At 39.5% G+C, this 27,377-nt stretch overlaps 1 protein-coding gene across 1 annotated transcript; it reads right to left on the bottom strand.

The window, feature by feature from the left end:
• Positions 1 to 1,239: 1,239 nt before the first annotated feature.
• On the bottom strand, positions 1,240 to 27,150 carry RNF20 (ring finger protein 20). The gene is made up of 21 exons (XM_003785184.3): positions 27,076 to 27,150; positions 26,735 to 26,900; positions 25,844 to 25,999; positions 20,594 to 20,761; positions 20,332 to 20,479; positions 19,995 to 20,177; positions 16,602 to 16,720; positions 13,954 to 14,100; positions 13,716 to 13,793; positions 13,402 to 13,521; positions 11,003 to 11,182; positions 9,924 to 10,059; positions 9,509 to 9,630; positions 9,013 to 9,383; positions 7,536 to 7,653; positions 6,892 to 7,041; positions 4,769 to 4,981; positions 3,752 to 3,877; positions 3,476 to 3,616; positions 2,584 to 2,685; positions 1,240 to 2,337 (listed from the first exon to the last, which is right to left on the bottom strand). Exons 3-21 carry the CDS (start codon positions 25,970 to 25,972, stop codon positions 2,161 to 2,163), a joined length of 2,928 nt encoding a protein of 975 aa, XP_003785232.1. The 5' UTR covers positions 25,973 to 25,999; positions 26,735 to 26,900; positions 27,076 to 27,150; the 3' UTR covers positions 1,240 to 2,160.
• Positions 27,151 to 27,377: the final 227 nt, after the last annotated feature.

Here is a 27,377-nt window from a genome sequence, read left to right as displayed (position 1 = left end):
ATAATCTTTGAAATTGACATTGATTCCTAACTTGAGGTTTGTAAGGTTTCAAAATTCCTTTAAGGGTATGAAAAAAAATTATTAATAAAATACAAACACCACAAACATGTGGTGTGCTAGTTGCAGGTATTCCTGAAGCCCATTCATCGAGCTTTTCTGTAGTGAGATAAGCTAACTGCCAAAAAATTACTCACCACCCTTTTTGATTATCTGAAAAAGACTTTGAAAGCTCACCTTTTATTTCCTGGACCTCAAGCTTGTTGGGATCAGGGCTCCTCCTTGCTCTTCTAAACTAGAACTTCCTCTAAATCCAGCTTTCCATGGATCTAGTGATTTCTCTCACCAATGTTCCACAGGTTCCACTATCCCCCAGTGCTGGGCAGCTGGCTTTCCCAGCCAACTGTCAGAAATAGCTAATAGCTAAACCCAAACCACCTGCCCAAGTCTATTTACCCCCGAGTCAACAAAATTATGCTAAAGCTTGCCCTATAATAAGAGTGAGCAGCATAAACAAAGTCCTGTACTAAATGCTCAATGTGCGTCCAACAGCAGGGCCTAATCCCACCACAGGTGTGTGTGTTGGTTGGGGTATCGAGGGATCCTTGATCCAGGATCAAGTCATCCTCTTGATAACTGTGTAAAGTTCTCTCCGTTAGATTGATTTCAAACTCACACAAAACAACTTTGTGGAATGCATCACATATCCCACTGATTATAGCTGGTGACCATAAAATGACATGGAATTTGTCCTTACCCGTCTTCTACGACAGGTAATGATTAAGAAAGATCCACTTTACTCAACCCTTCGCCAGATATAGAAATCTTCTGGTTTGCTGGTTACTATAAACATAATGCAAGAACCCTCAAACTACAGCATCAAGCAGCATTATATTCCCTAAAAAAAAAAAAAATCACAACGTCTTCCCCTTCACCCCCCATAGCAAATGATGGAAAAGAATTACATAATCAAATAAATCATCTTTTTATTTTTTTAACCACTTATCCACAAATTCTAAGTCATCATCTTTTAGGTATAATTCTTCCTCGGAACAGACTCAATATAACAAGCAGGACAAAGGTGCCACAATTAATCAAAGAACTAGCTACTTTTAACACAGCCATCCTCTTAATCTGAGCTAATTATTTCTGTTCATGAGAATTTGATTCTAGAGCAGCAGATATGCAGTCAACTAGTAATAGCAAAAACAAAAGTTTTGAAGAAAAATCATGAACACAAAAGCACAATGAATCCTGCTTTAATTGAAGCTTGTAGAATATAAAGTCCTACAGAAATATCACAGACAATCTCCTGGAAATAGGGATTACAAAAACCCCTGTGGAAAGAAGATAAGAATAATTCATAAGTCACTAAGGCATCTCTGTATCCAGTTCCCAAAGTACCCATAAGACCTCTTTACCACCTCAGGCCTGTTCCCCAATCTCTCCAATCTTCATTTCATTAATAGACAAAAGAGGCTCTGCATGCATATTATTTGAAATTATTCTGGAATCAAGAAATTTTAAAGACTTTAAGTAGAACATTCAAAATTTAAATAACTTTAACAAGGAAGCCAGCTGATCTTACCAAGTTACTCTGCCAGTAAATAGAAAATGTTTTGAATCATCCTGGACATAATTTCATTAGGGCTTCAAACCATCCAGGAAAGAGTGGCACAATTATACCATTTTATAATCCAAGTTTACAAAAAGTTTATAATCTGAATCAAGAAAAGACTGTGTCCAATGGATAGCTTATTTCTAAAAGGTCACTCTCCCCAAATAGTCATGTTTCCACTCTGTTCCCTTCTCCATGTCACAAATACCATCCTGACTTCTTCAGGAGGAGCGGGTACTGTGGGCCAGAAAAAGAAAATGTTGAAAAGTCTAAAGGCAGGAAATGAGCAAAGCTGGTGGGGAAGTCACATAAGAGCTGTTTGTTTCTAATTCATTCTAAAGCCCCAGGCTTGCATTCAGCAGCCCTCTCCACTAATGTTATCCCGCTGCTGCGGAGGACGAGGGCCTGGGCGGGAAAGTCTGTGGAGGAAGGGCAGCTGACAGGAAAACTGTCCTGGAGGTGTCGCAAGGAGAGAGGAGGTAGAGGCTTGGTGGTTAAGGAGTAAGTGCGCGTCTAGCCACCTACTGTTCTTCTCTTAACTGGGTTCAACCAATGTAGATGCGATGAAAATCATTGGCACCAAAAGCAGCGTTGCACTTGGGACATTTGCGCTGGCGGGTGTCATAGCGTGTCTTCACACATTCAAAGCAGAAAACATGAAAACACTTGGTGAGCACGGCATCCTTTTTACGCATGTTACAGCATGGACAGGTCAGGCGTGCCTAAAAAGAAAAGTCAGAGAGTCTAACAAGATTCAGGGTCCAAAGGGCTCTAACATAAAAGCAAACAAACAACAAGAAAAACCACAAGACACCAAGAAAAAAGTACCACTTTCCACCACCTCCAAAATAAACCATTCTCTGGTTACTGGCATGTAAAGATGCTCAGTATTTATTCTCCAGTGCGTCAGCAGGCCACCTGCAGCCTTGACAAAAGCGTAAAGAAATCAGGGAGGTGGTTTTTCTAACCTTGTAATCCTTAATTTCCTCCATCAGAATCTCATCACATTTGGGTACATTGTCTGGTTTCTTAGTGGTCTCCAGCTTCCTTCGAAGTCTAGAGATGTCCTCCTGTGGTAGGATAGCAGACCCGTTAGACACGCTTCCCCAAACCTGCCGTCTGGGAGAAAAATAACTGCTCCAACTTAAACTTTCTATCGTGGAAAGACATTCTGTCCTTTCACAACCAATTACCTTTTTAGAAATGTAGAGGATTACAAATGGCAAGATATTTTCTTTTGTTTCAAAAGGCAACTGTGATCATATCCCCAAATTAGAATCCAATGTAAATATTGCCAATTCAGTCCTATGAACAGACAGTCTAAGAGTTTAGAGGCTAGGCCACTTTATTTTATGGTAACTAGTTTTAGGCTGAAAGAAGACTGGTTTAAAACAATTTACAGATGTATAGTAAGGACAGAAAGGCAACATGAGAAACAGCTGACATGACAAGAGAGAAATTGTAGGAGAACGTTGCTGTACTGCAACTTCTTTAAAAATTCACTAATTCATTCATTGAATATATATTTATTTCATGCCTACTAAGTGCTAAGCACCAGAACAAGCTTTGGGGATATGGCAGTGAAGAAAACAGACTTGATCTCTTCCCTCAGGGAATTTTTACATATTAGCGGAACCACATTTGTTTTAGCAGCTACACTCCTGTTTGTAGGAAGCCTGAAGGGTGCATTAGTTACCAGGAACTTAATGATGAACATTTAGTTTTCAGGATGTTTTCCTATGACAAAATGGACAGTAGGTGATGACAAACATTAGAGCAATGACTCTTTCATCCTGTGGGTCACTTCAGATCTCAGAACACATCTAAAGGTGAAATGTAAAGAAAAGACAATGCTCTTACCTGGGCGCGTTTGAAATTGAACATGTCCTTTTCTTTGGTGACACTGTTCTCCACAATCTCCTCCTGAAAATCATGGAGTTTCTTCTGGGCCAACTCCAGCTGTGCTTTGAGCTCATCTGCAAGCTGGGCTGCCTCCATTGCCTACGTAGGGTGTACAAGTATCATCTCATTACCCTTTATTTCAAGTGAGGCAAAATATTAACCCGAGTTCAAGGGATCAAGTGAGCCAATGCTTTCTCAGCAGTGCTAGCATTCTTTGGCCGCCATCGGTCATACCTTGCGTTTACTCATCTCCAAGGCCTGGGTGCGAAGGCCCAGCTCTTTCTCCCCTGTGCCGATGTTGCTCTGTAACAGATGCTCCTTCTCTTCCAGTTTCCTCACCACCTGTAACTGGGCATCAACCTTTGAAGTAGAAAATCAGACTTTTTAAACAAAAACTGAAAGGCAAAAAACCAACCAACCAAAAGAAAATACCAAACAATCAAAAAAATAAAACCCCTGACTATTCTCTGTTAAACCATGGTCTCACAAAATATAATGTTAGGAATCTCAAACTATGACTGACTTTAACCTTGAACCTTTCAACATACCTCAAGATTATAAAAGGTGAAAGCTTCACTTGCAACATAAAATATTGCTGAAGATTCAAAAAGAATCTAAGAAATCACTGAAAAGATTCTTCTCCAAAGCATCAAAAATAGGGGAAATTCCAGTTACCAATATGTTTCTTCTCTGCCCATACTAATTGCTTAAAACCTGGCCATTCACACTAGAACGCATAAACTGCGGCTCAAACAAAAGTCCAAGTGTATCTCTTTCACAACAGCTGGAGGTTCTAAAGCAGTCTTTTTCTTGAAATAGTGAACAGGGAAGAAGCCAGCAACATCAAAGAGTAAAAAGTAAAACCACACACACCCACTTCCTAACCCACAACTCATCCCAATATCCAGAGGTAACCATTCTTAAAAGTTTCTCACGCAGCTTTCCAGAATTTTTAAAAATACACAGCACAAGCACAAACATTTTAACACAAAAAGGATAATAAAACAAATCACTAATTTTTAGACATTTTTACATATGAGCTGATCCATATTTGTTTTAACAGCTACATCATACTCTTTGTGGGGATATATAATTGTAGGGATGTATAATTTAATTATCAGTACCCCAATGATGGACAGTTTTTTTCCTATCATAAGAAGAAAAAAAATGCCACAATAATCATCCTTGTCCATGTACCTTCAGAGAGCAGCTTTCGTCAAGAGAATTGAAAGCTCTATTCATCCTAATTACCTGAGTCTTTAGAGTCAAAACCTGGTCTGCCAGCTCCTCCTTCTCTTCTTTAAGCAACTTATGGATCTGATTGGACTTGATACGCTCTGACATGAGCTTGAAATTTGCATCATCTTTCTCCCGCAGCTGCTGCATCAAGCGGATGTTTTGTTCCTGCATGTCTTCAAAGGCCTGGCCGGTGACGTCCATCTCAGAGAGCAGAGCTTCTTCCTCCTAAAACAAAGAGGAAGAGACTTCATCTGAGAGCAGCCTTCTAAGTCCAGAGAATGAGCACAGGAAACCAAACTTCCCACTGTTCATTTAGACATAAATTAACTTAGTGACAGAGACTAAGTTTTAAGAAGCTTACTTTTGTTACTAAGGTAGTCCTAAAAGTACAGAAGAAGCCCTGTTACCTGCGGTCACTGGCACCAGTTGTTGATCTGATACTCATTAGTTCATCTGTAGTCAAAGACATTATCCTCCATACCTTAACCTGGGCAAACTGATCAGGCAGCAGCTACTTAGGAGAACCTCTACCATAATATCTCACATCTCCTTACATTACTTTCCCACAATTAAAATTCTGAATTTAATCTACAGATTTTCCAGCACTTGCAAACATCCAAAGTGTTGTAACGGTCTGACAGACAATGAATAGTACCTAACAACAGCTTTAATTTACGACTACCTTATAAATGAGACTGGGCATCTTTTTAAATGTTTCAGAGCCATTTGTATTCTTGCATGTGAACTACTCATATCTTTTGCCTATTCTTCTACTGGGCTGTTGGGATTTTTTTCCCTACCATATTTTAAGAGATTTCTGTATTAGAAAGATAAGCCCCTTTGTGACTAACAGTGGAAAATACTTTTGCCTTTTTGGCATTTAAACATTTGGCTTTGCTAACAGTATTTGTTGTTGTTGTTGTTTTATTTTTGCCATGTAGGAATTTTATCTTTTTTTAATAACTCAAAATTATCTTTCTTTCATGTTTTATAGCCTTTTATTAAATAATTAGAAAGATCTCCACTCCAAATTTTTTCTTCTAGATTTTTCATGGTGTCATTTTTTGAATATTGTATCTATGAACCATTTGGGAATCATCCAACTGTAGAGTGTTCAAGTACGGATCCAACTTTTTATCTAATATCATTTTTAAATTTGTTTTTTGAGAGCGTCTCAAGCTGTCGCCCTGTGTAGAGTGCCGTGGCATCAAAGCTCACAGCAACCTCAAACTCTTGGGCTTAAGCAATTCTCTTGCTTCAGCCTCCCAAGTAGCTGAGACTATAAGCACCCGCCACAATACCCAGCTATTTTTTGGTTGTAGTTTGTTGTTGTTTGGCAGGCCCAGGCTGGATTCGAACCCACCAGCTCTGGTGTATGTGGCTGGCTGCTGAGCTACAAGCATCGAGCCTCATTTTTAAATTTTTATCTCACCACAACCATCCTTTTCCACACTAATTGAAAACTCTGTCTTTACCATATTAAATACCTACGTGTACTGTGGTCTATTTCTGGAGTTTCTGTTCAGTTCTGATGGTCTGTTTAGTAGTCCCGAGCTATTTTACCTACTGAAACTTTATGTTTTAACTCTGGAAGAGATTCCAGTGCTGTCCTTTTTCAATTTTCCTTGTCACTCTTATTTACTTTTCCATATGTATTTTAAAACTAGTTTGTCTAGGACCAAATGAAAACAGAACAAATTTTACACATACTTATAAATATAAAATATATAAACACATGCATATATATGAATATATATAATTATGAATGTTACATTTATTTATAAATGGTTTTATTAGTGTCATATATTTGAAATCATAATGTATATAAAATAATCTTTTTTTATTTTATATTCAATGTATCCCTTGATTCCAAGTATACAAAGGACAGATCCTCAACAAACAATGTAACAATTATTGAACAATGGACTATCCATTTGGAAATATAAGTAAATTTCCTGCCTCACAAATATGTAAAACAAAATAATGGAAGAAGACTTCAATGTAAAAACAAACAAAAGCCCATATAAGCGAAAAAAATATTAACAAACAAAGATTAGAAAGAGCAAACTTCACTGGCAGCAACTTACTCATGAGGTAACATTTACTTTAAAAGTCAACTAAATAAAGAAATCCACCTGCTTGGCCATGGCCAGCTTCTTCTGCAGGTACTCTATCTGCTCCTCTACTGCCCGGATCTTCCGCAAGGCATCTTCATCAGCCATTTTCTTGTTCTCTTTCTTCTCCTTATCTTCAAGATCCTTGAGTCTTTGCCTTAGATCGTCCAACTATAGGAGGAAAAGCATTACACAAAAACAAAGAATAAGTGGTAACACATTTTCAAAAATCAGTTCACACTGTGGATAGACAGAGGGCCCATCACAACAAAAGAGCCTTTACAGGATTATGGAACAAAATAAATATGTCAAATTACAACACTGTTTTAACACCATTCCACGCCAACATTACATGCTTCTATGACAACATTTGTAAGGAGGGAGCATGTGCATTTTATGTAGTTCCCCAAATTTTAAGAGTTTACAAAATTTCTCCCAAAAATAATAAGCAAATCACTATAAGCAATGATTCACACAGGTAAAGCAGGGAATGAAATATTTGTGACCCTACTCCTAATTCAAGTAATTCTGGTGTAATCTTACCACTTTGCGGAGAATCCTAAAATATCTACTTTAGATGGTCTTTAGAAGAGCAGAAAATGTTACAGTTAAAATCCCACATATGCAGATTTTAACCAGAGGACAGGCAACAGCAGACTAGATACCTCTGCCTTAGACTTCTTCTCGGCCGCCATCAGCTGCACTTTGTCTCTCTGTTCCTTTGGGGCAGAGCGGTACATGTCTAGTAACAGTTTCATCTCCTTTTGGCTCTCTTGTGCCTTCCTGTGACAGCCGTAGTCGAGGGAGGGGAACAATAGAACAAGAAAAGAAAGGGCATCAGAGTAAGGGAATTTGGGAGCAGGATATTTTAAAAGTTTTTTATATTTTATATCACACCTATCAGACAAAATTTTACAAACTATCAAGAGACTTTTGGATGTGTTTAGAATGCACAGAAAAGTTAGCTGTATAAATGAATCACTTCCCCCTTCAAACAAAGTTCTCTAACCAGGTAGACATCAGCCTATTACTTGGGCAAATTTTTATGATCCCCACCCTTAAAAACTCAAATTCAGTAGATCTGGGATGGTGTCCAGGAATGTATTTAAATGATTATGGAAATCAGATGTTTCTGATGCCACACTGTGTGACAGCATAATGACTAACCATCAGCTAAAGACTAAAACTTCATCTCTTACTAAATTATTAAACCTCTTAACTACATTTTTATATACCAGAGCATATTTTAAGCATTCTGAGCACAACAGTCCATCAAATCTAAACAACAAAGAGGCAGCTATAAAAAAATGGGGATCAAGAAGTAACCAGTTCTGGCGGCACCTGTAGCTCAGTGGGTAGGGTGCCGGCCACATACACCAAGGCTGGCAGATTCAAATCTGGCCTGGGCCTGCTAAAACAACAATATCTGCAATAACAACAAAAAATATATAGCCAGGCATTGGGGTGGGTGCCTGTAGTCCCAGCTACTTGGGAGGCTGAGGCAAGATAATCACTTAAACCCAAGAGTCTTCTACCAGGGTGACAGCTTGAGACTCTGTCTCAAAAAAAAAGAAGTAGTAACCAGTTCTATTGTAGAAGCTACTGGTTATGCAGAAGGGGCAACATGTGAGGTTATGACAAAGATAGTGTCTCGCTAGGTTAAAGGTCTGCTTAACTGTTTCACTGCCTGTGGGAATAAATCTAAAAAATCTCTTAAAAGACCTAGCACTAACTAGTTAACTGTTGGACAAATAGATCAAAAACTGCTCAAGACACACTGATCCATATATGTTCCATTTAGTGTAATTTCAGCAATAATGCCAGCAATCTACCCAAATCCAATAAAGATCAGTAGTTAATCTCCAATAATCCTCAGGAGTGTTACTTTAATCATGACATCTCTTCCTTTAATTTGGATTCATGAAAAGTAAGTCTATAATCATGGGATTTACTAATAACTAAAATATCAAACCAAGGTACCTAACAGCCATGCAGGCCATTTTGCCTATATACTGGATCAAGAGTTGAAACCACATTAGTAGTACAGCCTAAACTATGACAATGATCAGCCAAAGATCTCACGCATGGTGTCCTAACTTTAGCTTCTGAGTCAAGAACACTGAGTCCTGATATCGTGCTTACTTGAGTTCAATCTTCAGCTGTTTGATAATTTCTGCTTCCTTTTTCCTTCCATCATCATGTTTGCCTTTCTCTTTGTCCTTAGCAGAATCTCTCTCTTTTTCTGACTCTTTCAGTTTCTGCTTCTCTCTCTCTCTCTCCTTTTCCTTCTCCCGTTCTCTTTCTCGCTCCCTCTCTTTCTCCCTCCTTTCTCGCTCCCGTTCTTCTTCATCCCGCTTGGACTTCATTTCATTGGCATCCTCCTGAGATGCCTTTGATGCTGAGGACTGGGCAGGTAAGTCCTCAGAGTCTTGCTTTAGCTCTGCAGGCTCGTCCTTCGAGTCCTCGGTACTAGACTGAGACTGCAGGAGGGCACTGCCACTACGCAGACGTGTCTGGAAGAATAAAGACAAAGAAAAGAAAGGTGCACATCACTTATGGTAACCACACTGCTTACCTCTTTCAAAGTAGCTGTGTAACCTTAAGAGCAAATAATACTTATTTCACTCCTCCTGGTTACCTTGTTCAGGTCAGACTGGGCTTCTCTCAATTTCCGCTTATACCTTAGGACCTCCCCTTTCAGCTGGTGATTGTGATTCTGGAGGCTGCTGATGAGGTGGCGCATCTCCCGGTTTATGGGGCCTGAAATACAGCAAGGGCAATGTTAGGAGGAACTGACAGGGCAAAGGCACGAGGAGAGAAAGGGCCTCAGAGAAACAGGGAGATCTACCAAAAGGAAGAATCCTTCTCAAAGATGAAAACAAAAATGGTCAACTTGGGTTAAAAGGCAAACATCTAGGCTGTGAACCCAAATGGATTATAGGATTTCAGGCACCCTGGGACTTCTGAGTTCAAGTCAGCATTAACAAATCCTGAGGCCTGCCTTGTGTCTTCCGAGGAAGGCATCAACTGCAGTGTGGAATGAGTAATTCTACCTGCTTGTTCATTGGCAGCGAGTGTCTGCTCAAACTCTATCCTCAGCATTTCATACTCCTTGCGGACTTGGGCCAGTGTATCTTCCAGCTGGATAACTTCGGTCCTCAGCTTCTTATGAAGACTGACTTCATCTCGCTACACACAGAAAAAGGAATCAATCTAAAATCTTTACCAAAATACGGAAATGGCATATTTCATTAATCTATCTCCTAAATTTTATCTGCAAGATCTGAGAAAAAGAAAATGTCAAGAAAAGAACAGGTTACTCAGAAAATTTCCAGTTCAATCAATACTTAACACCAGATACCTACAAAATACTGAATTAGAAATGGACAGGATACAAAAGAAATAAAGGAAATGTTCCCTGATTCTGAAAATATTACAATTTAGTTGGAAAACTAAACCATAACACAGCATATAAATACCTATAAAGTGGTATCCACCTCACTTGTCAGGCATAAGTTAAAAGGTCACCTACCATAAACACCACCTTAGGGACTATGGAAGATACAGAAGTTAATAGAGGAATAAAAGTTTCTACGTTTAAAATAAAATCATCTACAGGTGCCACTGTAGCATACAATGGCACGTAAGTAGTGACATAGCTTCTACCCACTATTTTCCCTTATACACATAAACTCCAGCCATGCTAAACTATCTGTCACGTTCTCTTACATTTTTATACTTTCTGTTCTCACTGCTGGAAATGCTCTTCTCCTACTTTTAACAACCCATAAACTTATATTTATCTTTAAGAGTCATACGTTACTTTCTTAAGTGGAATCAGGAAGTTTCCACAGCCATGTCAGATGGTCTCTCTATCACCACACCTTTCGGATAAGCTGCTTCTGTCCCATACTGCATTCTAACGGATGCTATTCTCCCACTACTGGACACTATTGGATCCACAGAGCAGGAATTCTGTTGTCTCATCTGTGTTGTGCCTGCCATCTAGCAGAATAAAGACCCACAGCCACTCTAGAAATATTTGCTGAATGAATGAGAGATTACTTGCATGTAAAACTGTGAAATTTGTAGCAGAAAAGCTCATATACAGAAGACAAGACAAGGCTGTTACCTCAATGAGCTCGACCTGGCGTTGATGGGTTCCCCTGGTGCCGTGAAGCAGGGTCCGAGCCTCATCCAAGTGTGCTTTCAACTGTAGGCTCTCGTTGTACAGGACGGAGAACTGTGATTGCATGCAGCGATATTCTGGAGTTTCCTTAACCACTTCCTCCACTGCACTCCGCAATTCCACCTGAGGAGTGCCCAAAGATAAGAAAAGTCAGAAGCAGAATTTAGTATCTATCCCCTAGATGCTAGGTAAGAAATAAAATTCTGAACTCCCTGATGTCCTGCACAATTCAAACTATCTTTCTGAAGATTATGAAGCCCATCTACCCATTCCTCTAGTGATGTAAAGCCTACCCCAACTAAAATTAGACCACCGAAGAAGTAGTAGCTGGATATGCTGTATTCTTCCTCCTCAGAATTATTTGGATAATAATAATTCTCACTGAAGAGCCTTGTGAAAATGTGTCAGATGATTATTTTTAAATATAGTTGAAAACCCCAGCAACTAACCTGTTCTCTTTATTAACAGTCACAGAGAAAAACATTTGTGGCAGACTATCAAAATTAGTCATGCTTCTAAGCTACCGTTTGCTTTAATTGTTCAAACACTTTATGTGATTTAACTTGGGTTATTTTTTTACTTTTCTGTTCAAACACCTTTATTCTTATCTATTTACCTAGTAAGAGATAAAATTATAAAATAAAGTTGGCTGTGATTGAAAGAAGGGTGAGAGAGTCTTCCGGAATCCCTTTGCTTCCTCTAAGGATGTGAGGGGAAAATTATTCTGGATAGGTTTAAAAACCAATAGGATCATTGATTGTGTTTCTTTCTGTGTTTTGGCAGCAAGAACCCACACAGCCGAATCTGTGGACCTGTAGCAATTACTGACACATGAGTGGTCCACCTTGCCACAGTACATGCAGGGCCCTGCACAACCCTGTAGACAAGCCCACTTCTTAATCCATCTTGGACCCTCACTCAAGCTTACCCTATTCCTCATTATCCTCAACAACTCCTAAGTCAGAGCACAGCACTTACTCTTGGTAGGTTACTTTAAATCCTTTTCAAAACAAGGCAGCGTACAGATAATAAGTAAACATAAAAGTAAATAAGTAGATCTATCACCAAAACTTACATTTTTCTCTCCATCCAGCTTTATTAAGGTATCATCGACAAATTAAAACTGTACATTATTTAAGGTATATAACATGATGTTTTAATATACATATATACTGTGAAATGATTACTACAGTTCAGCTAATCAACATATGTATCACCTCAGTAATAGCCTTTTCTGTGTGGCAAGAACATTTAAGATCTACTTGTATATGAAAACACCACACTGTACCCCATGATTACATGAATGTACACAGCTATGATTAAAAAAAAAAAATGACTAAGGGGGAAAAAAAAAAGATCTACTTCCTTAGCATATTTCAAGTACACAATACACTATTATCAACCATCGTCACCATGCTACACATCAGGTCCCCAAAACTCCATCCTGCGTAACTGAAACTTTATACTCTTTGACTCACATCTCCCCACTTCCCTCCCCCTGGTAACTACAATTTATCCTACTCACTGCATCTGTGAGTTTGACTTTTTCACATCACACATATAAATCAGATCATATAGTTGTCTTTCTGCTCTCAGCTAAGGACACTTAGCATGTCCTCTAAAAATATCCCTGTTGTTGCAAATGACAGGGTTTCCTACTTTTTAAGGTTATATAGTATTTCATTAATATACATATATACATATACACACATCACATTTTTTTATCCATTCACTAGACAGATCTTACACCCATTAAATTATTCCTGAGTATTTTATGTTTTTGATAATGTTTGTGAGATTGTTTCCTTACTTCCTTTTCTATGTAGTTTACTGTTATTGTACAGAAATACAACTGATTTTTGTACATGGACTTTGTATCTTACTTTACCGAATTTGTTTATAGTTGTTAACAGTTTTTTGGTGAAGTTTTTCTACATCCAAGACTGTGTCATCTGACAACTTTACTTCTTTCATTCCAATTTAGAGGGCTTTTTATTTCTCATCCTGGCCTAACTGGTCCGGCTGGGACTTCCAGCACTCTCTCTTGAATTGATGCACTAAGAGTGGACATCCTTGACTTCTTTTTGATCTTAAAGGGAAACACTTTCACGTTTTCACCACCAAATAAATGTTAGCCACAGGCTTGTCATATATGGCCTCTACTTATGTTGACACATATTTCTTCTACACCTAACTTACTGAGTTATATTACCATGAACGGAGGTTGAATTTGGCCTGCACTTTTCTTTGCCCTCATTAATAACATCGGTTCACAAGTGCACGTGACAGTTGATCAGTAAGTCTGACTTTACCACCCTCTGGAGATGTGGTAAAGCTTTTACCTTCAGCTTTTCATTTTGTGTAGTGACTTCCTCAAAGTCTTGCCGAAGTTTCTCCAGCTCACAGAGACGATTCTGAGCCAATTCTTTGTTCTCCTCAAGCTCTGCATTCATTTCCTCAAACTGGATAGAAGCAGGCAAATACAAAATGAGAGTTAAGAAAGAGTTCTTCAATCATCCCATTTCTAAACTTCCCACCTTCACCGATTCACTCTTCCAGCGATACCCCCCTTTGCCACCTGTGAACACCATTCCCAGTACCTAGGCACAAGCCCTGACGTCAAGTCCAAAAACACAACCAGAGTCACTACTTTTACCTTCCTGGCGTTGATAGTGATGGTGCCACCATAGAGACTGCTCCCTGCTCCATACACCTTATAACCTTTTGAATTCACCTACAGAGAAAATAAAAATGTTTTAGTTAGAGCCTAAGATTTATAACCAACGTACTTTCAAAGGATCAATTTCTTTTCCAAGCGCCACTTCCCAAGTTGCTCCTTTCTGAGGAGACTTCTAAACATGATTCTAGCCTCCAAAGTACAAAACAGCACTGACCCGTTCTAGGACTTCAGCTAAGTGTCGGTTAAGTCGCTGTTCCCTCTTCCGAATTTTATCAATATCCCACTGCAGATCATCAATCATGGACTCCAGGACAGATACTCGTGACTCAGCTGTCTCCACTTTACTCTGCAACTTGGAGAACTACATCCCAAATACAGGCATTCAGAAAAATACAGCAAAAACGACCAAGTTAGAAAAGGAATGATTCATATCAGTAGTTTAAGGTCCAAGTCACGTAACATTCACCCTTGCTTATATGATTACAGAAAAGATTGAAATAGAAGAGGCTTCACCCTCTTCTCAACACGTGAGTATAAAAATGAAATTACAGATTCTTTTGACAATTCTGAGGCTGTTTAATTATGAAAATAGTTAAGTCTAAAGTCTGTAAGAAGTCTTCATGCAAAGAAAAGACTAAGAAACAGTAATTTTTCTACCTATGAAAACCACTATTTTCCTAGACAACACCATAAACCTATCAAAAATGTGTATTTTTTAAGAGAAAAGATAATATCATTTGATCAGATAAATATTTTAGAATGTAAAATTTTTTTTTTAAAAAAACAGCTATCTTTAACCTCTTTCCACATTCCTACAAAATCCAGATAGAAAAAGGAAAATTTCCATTCTCTTTTTCAAGCTGACCCCAGAGTCATCTAGAATCACAAACTATAAAGACAAAACCTTTTGTTGTTCACTGTTTATTTAGGAGCTGTACACTAGCTAACACTATTTAGTATTTTAATTAGCATACAGTTAACATGTTCCCGTTAACCTATACAGTATGTACCCTTCGTGTTGGTTTAATGAGCCTCAGGTCAACAAGTACAGCCTTTGTCAGTTTCTTTGTCATATCTGTTCCTCTTGAAACTAGGTCAACTTTAGTGACCCCATGGAAACTGCACTATGTAACTTCTTAGTGACCCAGTAGAAATGGCACTACGTAATTTCAAAGGTATGTCAAAAAGGCCACACATGTTCTGCCTGATGTTCTCGGGATCCTCATTGGAAGAAGTTAGGCACCACGAAAAAAGTCCAACTCTCTGAAACTGCCATGCTGGGGAGGCACACTGCAGGCATTCCAGGGGACAACTAATGTGAGCTCCCGGCAAACAGCACCAACAGTGGCCATAACAGTCTTTTTGGTTTTTTGTTGTAGTTGTTTTTGTTTTTGAGACAGAGGCTCACTTTGTCACCCTCCATAGAGTGCCATGGCCTCACAGCTCACAGCAACCTCCAACTCTTGGGCTCAAGTGATTCTCTTGCCTCGGTTTCTCAAGTAGCTGGGACTGCAGGTGCCCACCACAACAGCCAGGTATTTTTAGAGATGAGGTCTCGCTCTTGCTCAGGCTGGTTTCAAACCTGTAAGTTCAAGCAATCCATGCGCCTCAGCCTCCTAGGATAACAGGCGTGAGCCATCACAGCCAGCCTAACATAAGAGTCATTTTACATACCAAGCCAGTTGAGCAAAAAATGTGCCCTCCAGGTTAGCAATTTATGCTATCTGAGATTTAAGAAAGGGCTAGAAAAGACCATGCTGGTAGCACCTAGTTTATATTTTAAAACATGAAGAAGGTCATTCTTCTTACAACATTCCAATTTGTTCATAAGTGCTGCTCTATTCTTACCCCTTTGAAGGTCCATGAGAATCCATATTAAGTAATTAACTCCCCAGATAATTTTCATGCAACCAGCCTAGCATGAACCTTAACACTAGATTTTAGGAAACAACCACACATAAGGAAAATGAGCTTTGAGGTTAAACCGGCCTACATTCAAAACACAGCTCATCTCTCTCTCTCTATGGTTTTTAGAAAACAAAAACAAAAGCAGAAATCTACAAAAAAGAAAACACGGCTCAGTTACTTTCAAGCTATGTCACTAAGCTCTTTGAATTTGTTTCCTTAGCAGTTAAGTGGGATTATTTTACCAAGAGAGACAATGTTCATAAAGTGTTTAAGTGCTAGGCACTAAGTAAAAGGTGACTATTAAATTACTTATCAGCATGAGAAGTCGATGGACAAATTACAGTACATCAAATTTCAGTAGAATATCCTTTGAACGTAACCAAAATGATAAGCAGGAGGATGGAAACAGTCTTATTAAGGCCTGTCATGACTTTATCTTGATTACTTGGTGTAAATAAATGCTTAAATCTTGGCATGGTTTGATGATGGCACTTTTTGTACTCAAGTTTACCCAGAAAATCCACATTTCTCAAGTTCCCAGGACATCATCAATGCAGTAGTTCCCACTCTGTCATTCTCTGTTGAATTTTTACCGAGCCATTCCTCAGTAAGACTGTACAGGATCTTTTATACTTAGGGAACCCATCACTTAGAAGTTTGGAGTTTTGTTGTAGTTTGCAAAATCCTCTACGATGGCATTTCTTCCTAAAGACTAAGATCCTAAAATGTCTATTTAAATAGGTGTAGTCAAGGAAAAATATTGAATTATTGTCTTCCTCCCTCACTTCTGATCTCCCAGAGCTGGCCACCTTAGGCTGGTACGCATGCTCTTCAGTATAAAAATAGGCCTTCTACAAGGGAAATAAGAGAACCTTTAAATGTGGGTTTGGAATTCTGAGACAATGTCTGCCAGCGGCCTGAGAAAAAGCCACCTCTCCTTTCTTGGTGAAGTACCTCCTGAGACATGGTGCGATGCTTCTCCTGAAGGAGGTCTGTCAATTCCTGCAGCCGCATGTTCTCTTGTGCAAGGAAGGAATTCAGCTCCTGTACTGCTTCCTCTACTATCAGATTATCTGCAGAAGAAGGACTGTATTTAATTTAGTATCCATGGTATTAAATGCTGTTTTTCTTTCTTTCTTTTTTTTTTTTTTGGAGACAGGGTCTCACTATGTCACCCTCGATAGAGTGCCATGGCGTCACACCTCACAGCAACCTCCAACTCTTGGGCTTAAACGATTCTCTTGCCTCTGCCTCCCAAGTAGCTGGGACTATAGGTGCCCGCCACAATGCCTGGCTATTTTTTTGTTGTAGTTGTCATTGTTGCTTAGCTGGCCCAGGCTGGGTTCAAACTCACTAGCCTCGGTGCAGGTGGCTGGCACTGTAACTGCTGTGCTACAGGCACAGAGCCCATAGTATTAAATGTTAATACTTTTTATCCTACCAAAGCTTTAACTTACTACCCCACTTCCATCTTCCTCAGAACTTCAAGAAGTAGGCTGGGTTTTTTATACACAAGATAGTTGTATTAAGAAAAAAAAAGAAGAAGAAGTAGGCTGGTCTTAATTATCTCATGTGACAGATAAAGTACCCAGAGTTCAGGTGACTAGCTTAAGGAAATTAGTCAACTTGCAGCTCAGAACACCAAACTTCTATCCCTTTCTGTAAGGCCAAAATGCTGTGAGAAAATAAATAAGGGCTCTATAACTTTACTTATAAAAGGTACAATCCCCTCAAAAATTACATTTTAGAATTGAAGACAAAACAGTGGTATTTCTAATCAGTGTGAGACCTAATAGCAATATAATTCTATTTCATAAGGCTATCACACATTCCTACTCATAACACCAATATGAAACACGTCTCTGTAGGGAGAGAGAAGGTGGAAAGGGAGCAGAATTTCCATCTTTAAATAAACCCCCATAAAATCATGAACAAAACAGAGCATAGACTCATTTATCATATTCTGAAACAATATGCTAGGGGCCCTCCTGAAACTCAAAAATCAAAATGAACACCATAATTTATAAATTAGGTAGGTAAGTCTAAAGAACTTACATCAGGTAAGTAAGTTAGAGTCATACATACTACAGCTCCAATCCAAATGTTACTAAGGGAAACCACACAGTCCCGGGATCGAGATCATCCTTTAGAGAAACTATGCTCCTTTCTAACACCTCTCAGCATCACTCTGCAGATAATACAGAATAGGCTGGTTATGTGGTGGTTTCAGGGTTTTGAATCTAGAATGGCCCATCAGAATCACTTGTGGAGCTTTTCTAAAAAAGACCTATCCCACACTTACTGAGTAAGAATCTCCCATGGACAGAGCCAGAAAGAGAGTACACTCAGAAAACTCCTAAGGTGATTCTCATTTCTAACCTGAATTAAAAATAAGAGACTGAATTTTAGTACTCCCACCTAAGCACTGAGGACAAGACCCAGAATATAATAAACACACAATAAATATTTAATAAATTAATAAACAAGCCTATACAAAGCCACTGAATCAAGGACCAAACCAACATGGGGGGAGAGCGGTGAATGAACTTCCAAACAAGTTATAATTGACACGTATCTTTATCTCTTAGAAAGCTCAGCTTATCAGTGACAGTTGCCTTTTGTGTTACAAATAATAGCTTAGCTGCTTGTAAATCATAATAAATGTTTTTATGTCTGAGCATAAACTTGACCCTAACATGAATGCCATCAAAAAAGAATAATTTTAAAGTACTATTTTACTTCCTTTTTAATATTGCCATTATTTCACTTGATATTATTTCTAAAATCATGTTTAACACTAATACTAATGCCCCCACATATGGCATATTATCCAGACTACTAAAAAGTAAAACTATCTCTCACTATTTAACTAGAGTCAAAAGAGAATTAAATACATGCATATATACAGAACACAATTAATTCATTTATTTCCCATTGACTAATCCATTAGATACCAGATACAATTCCAGAAACTGAAGAAACAGAGTGAGCCCGGCACTGCACCAAGAGGCTCAGGTGAGCTGGGAACACTCAAGTAGACATAACAGGAATTCAGAAGTCCAGGAGGACACGGAACACGTCCTTACAAGGGTTTCCTTTGAGAAGTGAGATGAGAATAGTAGTCTACTTTTACGTATTTTGGATTTGCACATTTTAAAACAAGTTGTCTATTTTCCTAACAATAAAATATAGAAATGCACACACACTAGTGGAAAAGCAAAAGAAACCCTTGTCCACCAAGTTTTCACAAAGCTTCTACATGCCTGCAGCTTATTTTGTTGACAGTTTAACTTAATTATCCATAAAACTAAAATTATAGAATAATGTAAGTCTTGTTTGCTTACCCAATGGTTCAGCCTCTCATACATTCAACTTATTTCTTTCAGAAATGAAAGGTTAAACATCTTAATGATAATCTAGGAAATTAAGATATTCCAACTAGACCATGATTATTATTAAAAATGTGAATAAAGGCATTTAACTTGCATTTGAGCAAGAGATTTATGCCACAAATGACTAAAGACATAACCTAGCTACAAATACTGTAGCATAATAATTTTCTGCATTAACACTGAGTAACAGCATAATTACTCCCAATAATTTTGTTTCATACAGATACTTTACCATACATAGACTATTTTCTCCTTTATCCTTCTAAACATAGAGATCATCTGATAACTCTAAAACCTAAACCAATTCTTTCTAAAAACATTAGCAATAATAGAAAAACAAAAACATAATTAAAAATGGATACTTACAAGTCAAAATTCAATAGCTAACAGAAAAGTTTTTAAATAACATAACTGTTAATATTTAAAATTTTTATTATCACTAATAAATCAATAGTCTGTATATACCATATAATTATCCAAAAATCAGAGCTATTTCTTAAATAATAAAATTAATTCTGCTATTTACAAAAGTGTCTAATTTATAGACTATGTCAGAATAAAGCTGATAAAATCTTTCCTTAGCTTATTAAAGGACTGCCATGTGGCTCACAATGTGAAGCATTACAATGATACATTTCAAAACTATTTAGAAATGAGGATAATTGTGATGGATGTGTTACTTAGTTCAATGTAAGCATTTCCCATTGTATATCAAAGCAGTACCCTAAACCCCATAAATGCATCAATGTACAAAGTTATGATTTAATAAAAAATAATTTTAAAAAAACGTGAAGCATTAGTAAACTACTAATATGCCACATAGTAATGACATTCCCAGTAATGTTAAAGATGAGGATTCCAAGAAATTTAACTAAAAATACACTATAAGCCTGAATGCAAAGACGGAGTTCTCACTCCTCTCCCGCTACTCCCAGCCTTCAGGTTCTTGCCTCACCTCCACTATTTAACTTCCGGGATAAGAGCTCCACTTTCTCTTGCAACTTATCATAGACGGTCACAATCTGGGATACGGCTCGGCGGGAAGACTCCACACGCTCCTGCAGCTGAGACTCCATCTCTTCACTGGAACTGCTGGCCAAAGTAGCAAGGAAAGAGAAAGCTGGCTCTTGCCCTTCCCCTGAGGACACAGGGGGAAAAAAGAAGCCCCCCGAAAATTATAAAACTGGAAATAACAAAATCCCTTTTCCCACCTCAAATGGAGAGCCTCAAAGCAAAGCTCTACTTAGAAAACCCAGAGACATGCAGAAACAGAACGCAACTCAAATACTCACCTCTCTCTCGGTCATCTTTGCGTTCCTGATTACTGTCTGAGTCCGGTTCTGGTTCAGGCACAACCAGGGCTTTCCTTTCTGTTAGCAGGTCTCCCAAACCCTGTTCCAGATCATAACGCTTAAGGATGATACGGATGTTTTCATCAAACTGGAAAGGGTAGAATTATAAAAAAAAACAAAAGGATACAACTTTGGAAATGAGAGTAAGATGGAGAACTAAAATGCCTAAATAAAAATCCAAGCAAATAAACAAGTTAGCCACCTGACTCCAGTACCGGTTGACAATCAAGAGTGAGGCGTCATCGGTGGCCTGCCGTCGCTCCAGTTTTTCAATGTGCTCGCGGAGCTCGTCTTCAATGGCCTGCCGCTGATCCAGCATTTCTGCCAGCTTGCGATTTTTCGTCTGCAGTGTTCGAATGTCTAGTTCCTCCTGCCCCAGGAAAACAATCGTATTAGTCTCAACAAAGCAATCAGACAAGTAAGTTGATAAACTCAACACGATCACATTAGTTTGTTAGTTATCTTCAATGAATCTAAAAAGAAAAACTTACAACAATGAAGTAGAAGCAGAAGAGATAAAGGACCGGGTGCATGATGATGTGAGGATGACACAAACAAATGTACTAGACCCTCAACCACACCCATCTCAGTGCTCTGTTCACAAGTATATTCACAAAGTAACGGCATTCGGAGGCTCTAGCATGCAGCTAGACACCCTCTAGTCCAATTGACACTGTCACCCATCTCCTAAGCACTGCATTCATTCAAGACTTGGACACCTGGCTCTTTCTCTGTCCCAGTCCCTGACAATATATTTAGTTACTTCAATATATTTCTACACAAATCATCTAATCCTCAAGCATCTAGGCTGTTAGTATTTTGAATTCCTTAACTCCAGTGATTATTTTCTCCATTGTGTTTTCGTGCATTTCAAAAGCCACATCTTAGACTCTTGTCATTATGTGGAACTGTGCCATACCTTAATCTTAAATGCCAACTTCCCACTCCCTGAATGAAAAAAACACATCTTTCCAGACCCCTCATGTCTTTACCCTTCACCTGCTTAGGTCTCCAGAACTTTGAATTCTCTCCTGTCCCTTTCAGTCCTCTCTGTCTCCACTTCCTTCCTTATCTTGACCATACACTACATGACATTCCTCCAAACACCTGCCTATGAGCCTCCTCAATTCTCTGCCCTTAATCCTTTTCCTCTCCCCTGTGAACAAATCCCAGTCTGAACTAACTCAGATGTCTGACTATTCTGTTCCTATCACCAGTTTGCTGAGACTTCCAGGTAAGTTCATTAAACCAGGGAAAGAGGAGCCTTTACAAAATGAATTCCTAACCTGAAAAGACTTTATAATTTGTCCAGAAATATTTCTTTAATTAATGAGCTATCTCCCACTGTCCATTAAGGCAATATCAAACTCTACCAAGCCCTGACCTCTTTTACATCACACTAAGCAGATGGCTTTGCTTCCTATTTTAATGAGAAAATAGAAGCCATCAGATAGAAGCTCTTCAATCCCCCATCTCGTTGACCATTCACACAATTCATCAACCTATGCACAGATTCCTAAAACCTCACTCGTGCTCAGATCTCCTCCTCTCCTGGTTCTGCAAAACCCTCACTTCACACCCCTCTCAATAGCTCCTTCCCCAGGACAAGCTGGGGAAAGAAAATCACAGGCAATGAACCAGCATGCGGAAAGCCTTACATTCTTACTAAACCAGGAATTAATGAAATGAGTATTTTAAAGTAAGAATTGTTTCACAGAGCACCAATTGCTTATTTGACTTTTATTTTCTGTCTTCCACTTTGGGTAAAACACTCCTGATAATGCCAGGGTGGTCAACAGTTTCCCACTGTACCAGTTTACCAGTACTAACGCTCAAACTCTTCTCTGAACACTGCCTTCCCTTCTTGCCCTAACTGAAACCTGCATGAAAATACTATTTCCCTGCAGGCTTCTTCGGTGCCAGCTGCTTCCCTACAACACCCCTGGAAGCCCTTGGCAGATGAGGGCCCTCCTTTTTCCACACCCATTAACCCACCTTCCTCTCTAAAACCTCCTTGTTTTAAAGCTCACACATTTAGTCTATACCATCTGTCATCCTGCTTTGCGGAACTCATCTATAAATTCCCCAGTATCTTCCCTCATTTCTCAAGGATTTAGCACTTAGAACCTAGGTTACTACCACTCTCTCCAATACTATTCCTGTCATAATTCTTAATGGTATCAATTCCTATGGAGATAATCTTTCTTGAATCTTGGATCATCAAGGCATTGACCTCCTCTCCACCAACGATCTTGTCCTTTACCTCCCTCAGCTGCCAACTCCCATAATTAGTCTTTGCTGTACCTACCTGTCCTCCATAAGTTTCAAACAGCCCATTCTCCACAATGACCACTATTTTTTCAGGTCATTCTGCAACAATTCTTCAACCTCTCCAGCATCCACAAGCCACCTGCCCTACTTGTCCCTATCCTTCACTCTTCTCACTTCCTGAACTGAACGTAAATGCCATGATCCATCACTATAATCACTTCTCTTTATATATTTTCTTCTCCTCCCTTGCTCCTTCATCATACTCGTTTCGTAAAAACCCAATCCTGGTGACACTGAACCCTCCACCTACTTCAAGCCTAGACTCACGCAGCTAAATGCAAAGGGAAAAAAATAAAACATCATACTGATTGGTTTCACTTTAAACTTATGCTCACAAATTCAAGTGGGCCCAAAGAGCTGCCCAGCAACCCTACATCTTTCTTGCCCATTCTCTCTTCTAGATGACAACCTCACACCTTCTCCTCACACCACCTCTGCAAACCTCCAAAACTTCCTCCCCCATCCTCACTTTCAGATGAGTCTGCTGCTTTCACTGGGAAAAAAAAAAAAATAATAGAAGCAATCAGAGTAGAATACTCACACCCACCTCCCACAACCACAGCTACTGACCTACCTAACTCCTTCCTTCTTGTTGTTATAAACTGTCTCTACTCCTAGTTAAGGCCAATTCCCCAGTTGTGCATTACACTGCATTCCCCTCACCTACCACAGGAACTGCCTCCTCTTCACTATATCATCAGTTTTATCCTTTATCAAATCATTTCAATCAACAGATAAACATGCAGCAAATATCTCCTACCTTAAAAAGCAAACAAAAACAATCCTTTGGCCCCACATTTCCCCCTGGCCAATGCTCCATTTTCTTTGTTCTGTTTTCCAGTACACCTCTAAAGCATAGTTTCTCTCTTCCCTAATTCCTTTTCTCCTGTATTCTCTTAACCTCACGACAATCAGCTCTCCATGCCCACTACTTTAACAACATATGTGGAGTCTCCAAAGAACTCTCTATCACTAAGGGTAACAACACATCCTCCCTTTACTCCACCTATCAGCAGCCTCCTTGAACCACTTTCTTCATTTGGTTACTTAGACCCCATTCTGTCTTGCTGTCCCCCGACCTGATTTGTCCCTCTTTTCTGAATCTTTAATTGGGTTCTTCTCATCTCCTTGACATGAAAATGTTACAATTACACGTCTGTCCTCAGACCTCTTTTTATCTGTGCTTATTCCTCAAGGGAGAGTCTCTAGTCTTTTGAATTTAAATCCAGCTATGATATGATCATTCCCAAATGTACAGCTTTGGCAGTGATATCTCATTATTTATTAATTTATCAAACTTACATGTCCAAAACCAAACCAAACTCATTACTAACACTCCATGTCTCCCGAAATCCTGCTCCATACCTCCCTAGCTCAGTAAGGAAAAACTCCATTCTTTCCAAACTCCTAGGATGATGCTCCCTATTTCTCACATTTCAGTCAGTCCATGAGCAAACTTTATCAATGTTACCTCCGCAGTAGTCCACCAACCCCTCATTAGGATTACTGCAAAAGCCTCCTGTGGCAAACACTTTTGTGTCACGTCCCATCAGCATTGCAGATTTCAGCATAGTTGTGGTGGACAGCTCCATTCACAGTGCCAGTGTTCCAACTTCAAACAGACTGTGCAGTCTCTTAGTTTTTCTGTCCCACAATCTCATTTGGCTCATTTTAACAATCTCGAAATGTATGGGAGTTAAATGCCTTCAAAAGTTACCTTCAACCAAATGGGATAGCCATTAGTAGATACACGTCTGAGATCCCCACCTTTGGAGGGGGGAAGTAAAGGGGGAAAGGTAGTAGTAACAAAGAGGGAACGATTCTACTAACCACACTCCTGCTTATAACTCTATTCTCAAAACATAAACCAGAGCATGTTACTCCCCTACTTAACTAAGTCGGTCCAATGGCTCCTCACAGGCCTTCTGGATAAAGTCTAAACTGGGCTATGTGCTTCTCACCAAGCACGTGCTTATCCCTATGAAAAGCACACGTCCCACCCCACATACAGTCCATGCCCTTGTTGGTGCCACCCTACAACCTGAAGTCTAGGGGCTTCCCTTAGTATAAAGCACAGCGGCCCAAATAATATATGTTCAACAAATATGTATTTACTAAGTGAATAAATGCCTTTGAAGTGCGTGATATAAGAGCACTGTTAAGACAAAAATCACCTCCTGGCAGCAGTATGGAGTACTAGAACCCTGGACAACCTCAGAAATGATACTTTATCCGTAATTTATTCTTACTATTGTAACTCTGAAAAAAAAAAAAAAAAAATCAACCTCCCTAAACCTAAGCCTCAAAAACAAGTAACAGATGTGGTTTTGTAAGCTATAAAAACGTAAAGTGTTTTAACATCATATTCCCAAAGCAGAGTTCCAAAAAAGCAGAATCTTGATCTGGAGCAAAACCTGTAGGCTTCTGACACTTAGTGAATACATAACATTACTACAATCTTTTGGTGCATAATACCCCCAAAATCCATAAAAGCAAGGATAATATCTATTTTAGTCACCATTATCTTATCTGGCCCAATAGGAACTATTAATAGCTCATTTTTATCGAATAATTACGATGCTAAAGGTGAAGTTTTAGCTCTTAACAGGGGCTTTTATTTTATCCTCAAAAAACCTAATGTGGAGGATATTTTAATTATATTTTACAAGTAAGAAAATAGAGACACAAAAAAGAAAACACAGGCCATGAAGCCAGAAAGTGGTACAGCTGAGAGTCAATTCAAAGCAGTCTCATCTCAGACTGTCACTCTTCACCGCACGCTTTGAACGATTTTGCTACACTGTCTCTTAGAATCTGACACTGAAATTTTTCAGTCAATGAAAAAATAAATGTCCATCTTCCCACTACCAAATACTTATAGTTAATGCTGTATCAGGCACCAGACTCTCAAAAGAATATAAGCACCCAATGAAAACAAAGATTAAATGTCACTCTCCCTCTCCTCCAACCACATCACTTCACCTACTCTTGGCCTATTTTATTTCCCTTCATTTGTCAAATGGCTTCCCCTTACTCCGGAAGACTTTCACAAATTTTTACTCTCAGGCAGGGTGCAAAGGACAGAAGAAAAGTACATTTTCAAATCATTATTTCCTCATACCGTTGAAGAGACACCCCCTAACTTAATTGTTTCCACTGTGGTCCCTGCATCTTCGACAGCTGTCTTCTTCTCCGGAGGCATGGATGTGCCTGGCTCTCCCGCTGCTCTTTTATTTCCAATTCCTGACATCTTGGCATAAGATGATAGCTGTTTTTCCTGAGAGAAAATAAGGGAGAAACTGAAATAAAACATGCAAAGAGAATAATAAAGAGAGACCACCTAAAGACAGTAATTTTTCTGGCCAACCCTTTAATCTGGATCCATTAATTTTACAAGAAGCACAACCCTCCCCAAATTCTGATTGGAAAGGAAAAAACTAAAACGTGGAGTAAGCATTAAGGCAAGATTTACATGACTACAACTTTCTAAATAGGATGCCGATAAGAAATAAGGCACTGAACAAAGAATGAAGAGACCGAGAGTATCTTTCAGGACTTTTCCCTTCCTGAAAAGCTAGAATCAGGAAAGGACAGCTTGATTATAAGGGATGTTCATTCTACGGTGTTGGAACAATCACTGAATTGAAAGAGATCTGGGAACACTAATACAGGACATGCCAATTATCATCTCAAAGCCTAGATAAGTAGTAACTACAGTATATACTTATATGTTTATTATAGGATTTGGATGATATAATTATAGAAAGACCTTAGCACAACGCTGGATATAAACTAAGTATTCTAAAACACCAGCTGTCCTTTTAACGTTTATAGTGTCTCCCCTATTTCCACATGTTCTCCCAACTATTTTGTGCAAGCCTCGGTAAATTAGATGTGGGTGCAAATCCCAGTTCTAACGCTTACAGAGCCGTGTCGCCCTGAAAGAATTTGCCAAGAGCTTCACTTTGCTCCTCTGCACAATGAAGGCGAATGTATTTTTCGTCTGCCCTACCTGTCTCCCAGGGTTTCGGAGCTCAAAGGAGGAGAAATGGATGCTAAAGCACTCTGGCGACTTCAGGAAGGAACCCTGCTACCACGGAGACGACAAAGACTACTCTGCTTCCGATTCAAGCTCCAGGAGAGAGGTATCGGCGTCAACAGCATGAATAGGACCTCGCCTGGAAAGAGAGGAGACAGAAACCCGGCAAGGGCCGCAACCTGACTCTCCAGAAGCCATGGACTCCAGCTTCAGCACAGCTAGCTGCAGGCTCGGGAGATGGGGGCCCCAGAACCGGAGAGGGTAAGTTCCCGAAGGCCCGGACAGCCCCGTCGCGCCCGAGGCATTGATCTAACCTGGGTTCTTTTAACTCGCGCTGCCCAGAAGCAGAACGCGCGGCAGTTGCTCACCAAGACCAAAGCAGCAGGGCGGCTTTTCACCCCTGACCCGCAGGGAAGACTGAGCAAAGCTTCCGGGAGGCGGAGCCAGGGAGAGGAAGAAGGGAAAGAAAAGAGGAAGTCGCTTCAAGCTCGCTGGCGGCCCGGGCGGCCTGGCCGGGCGGAAGTGACGTGAGACCAGGGCGCGGAGGCCGCCTCTCCCGGCGCGCTGGGGCGCAGCGGGAACCCCCCCAGGCTAAAACCTCGGCGGGTATCCGAGC

Source organism: Otolemur garnettii, unplaced genomic scaffold (assembly GCF_000181295.1).
Source record: "Otolemur garnettii isolate 467f Iridium unplaced genomic scaffold, OtoGar3 scaffold00014, whole genome shotgun sequence".
In the NCBI taxonomy this organism is placed as follows: Eukaryota; Metazoa; Chordata; class Mammalia; order Primates; family Galagidae; genus Otolemur; species Otolemur garnettii.
Note: the sequence above shows the minus strand (reverse complement) of the source record. Positions and strands in the feature narration are given on the sequence as shown.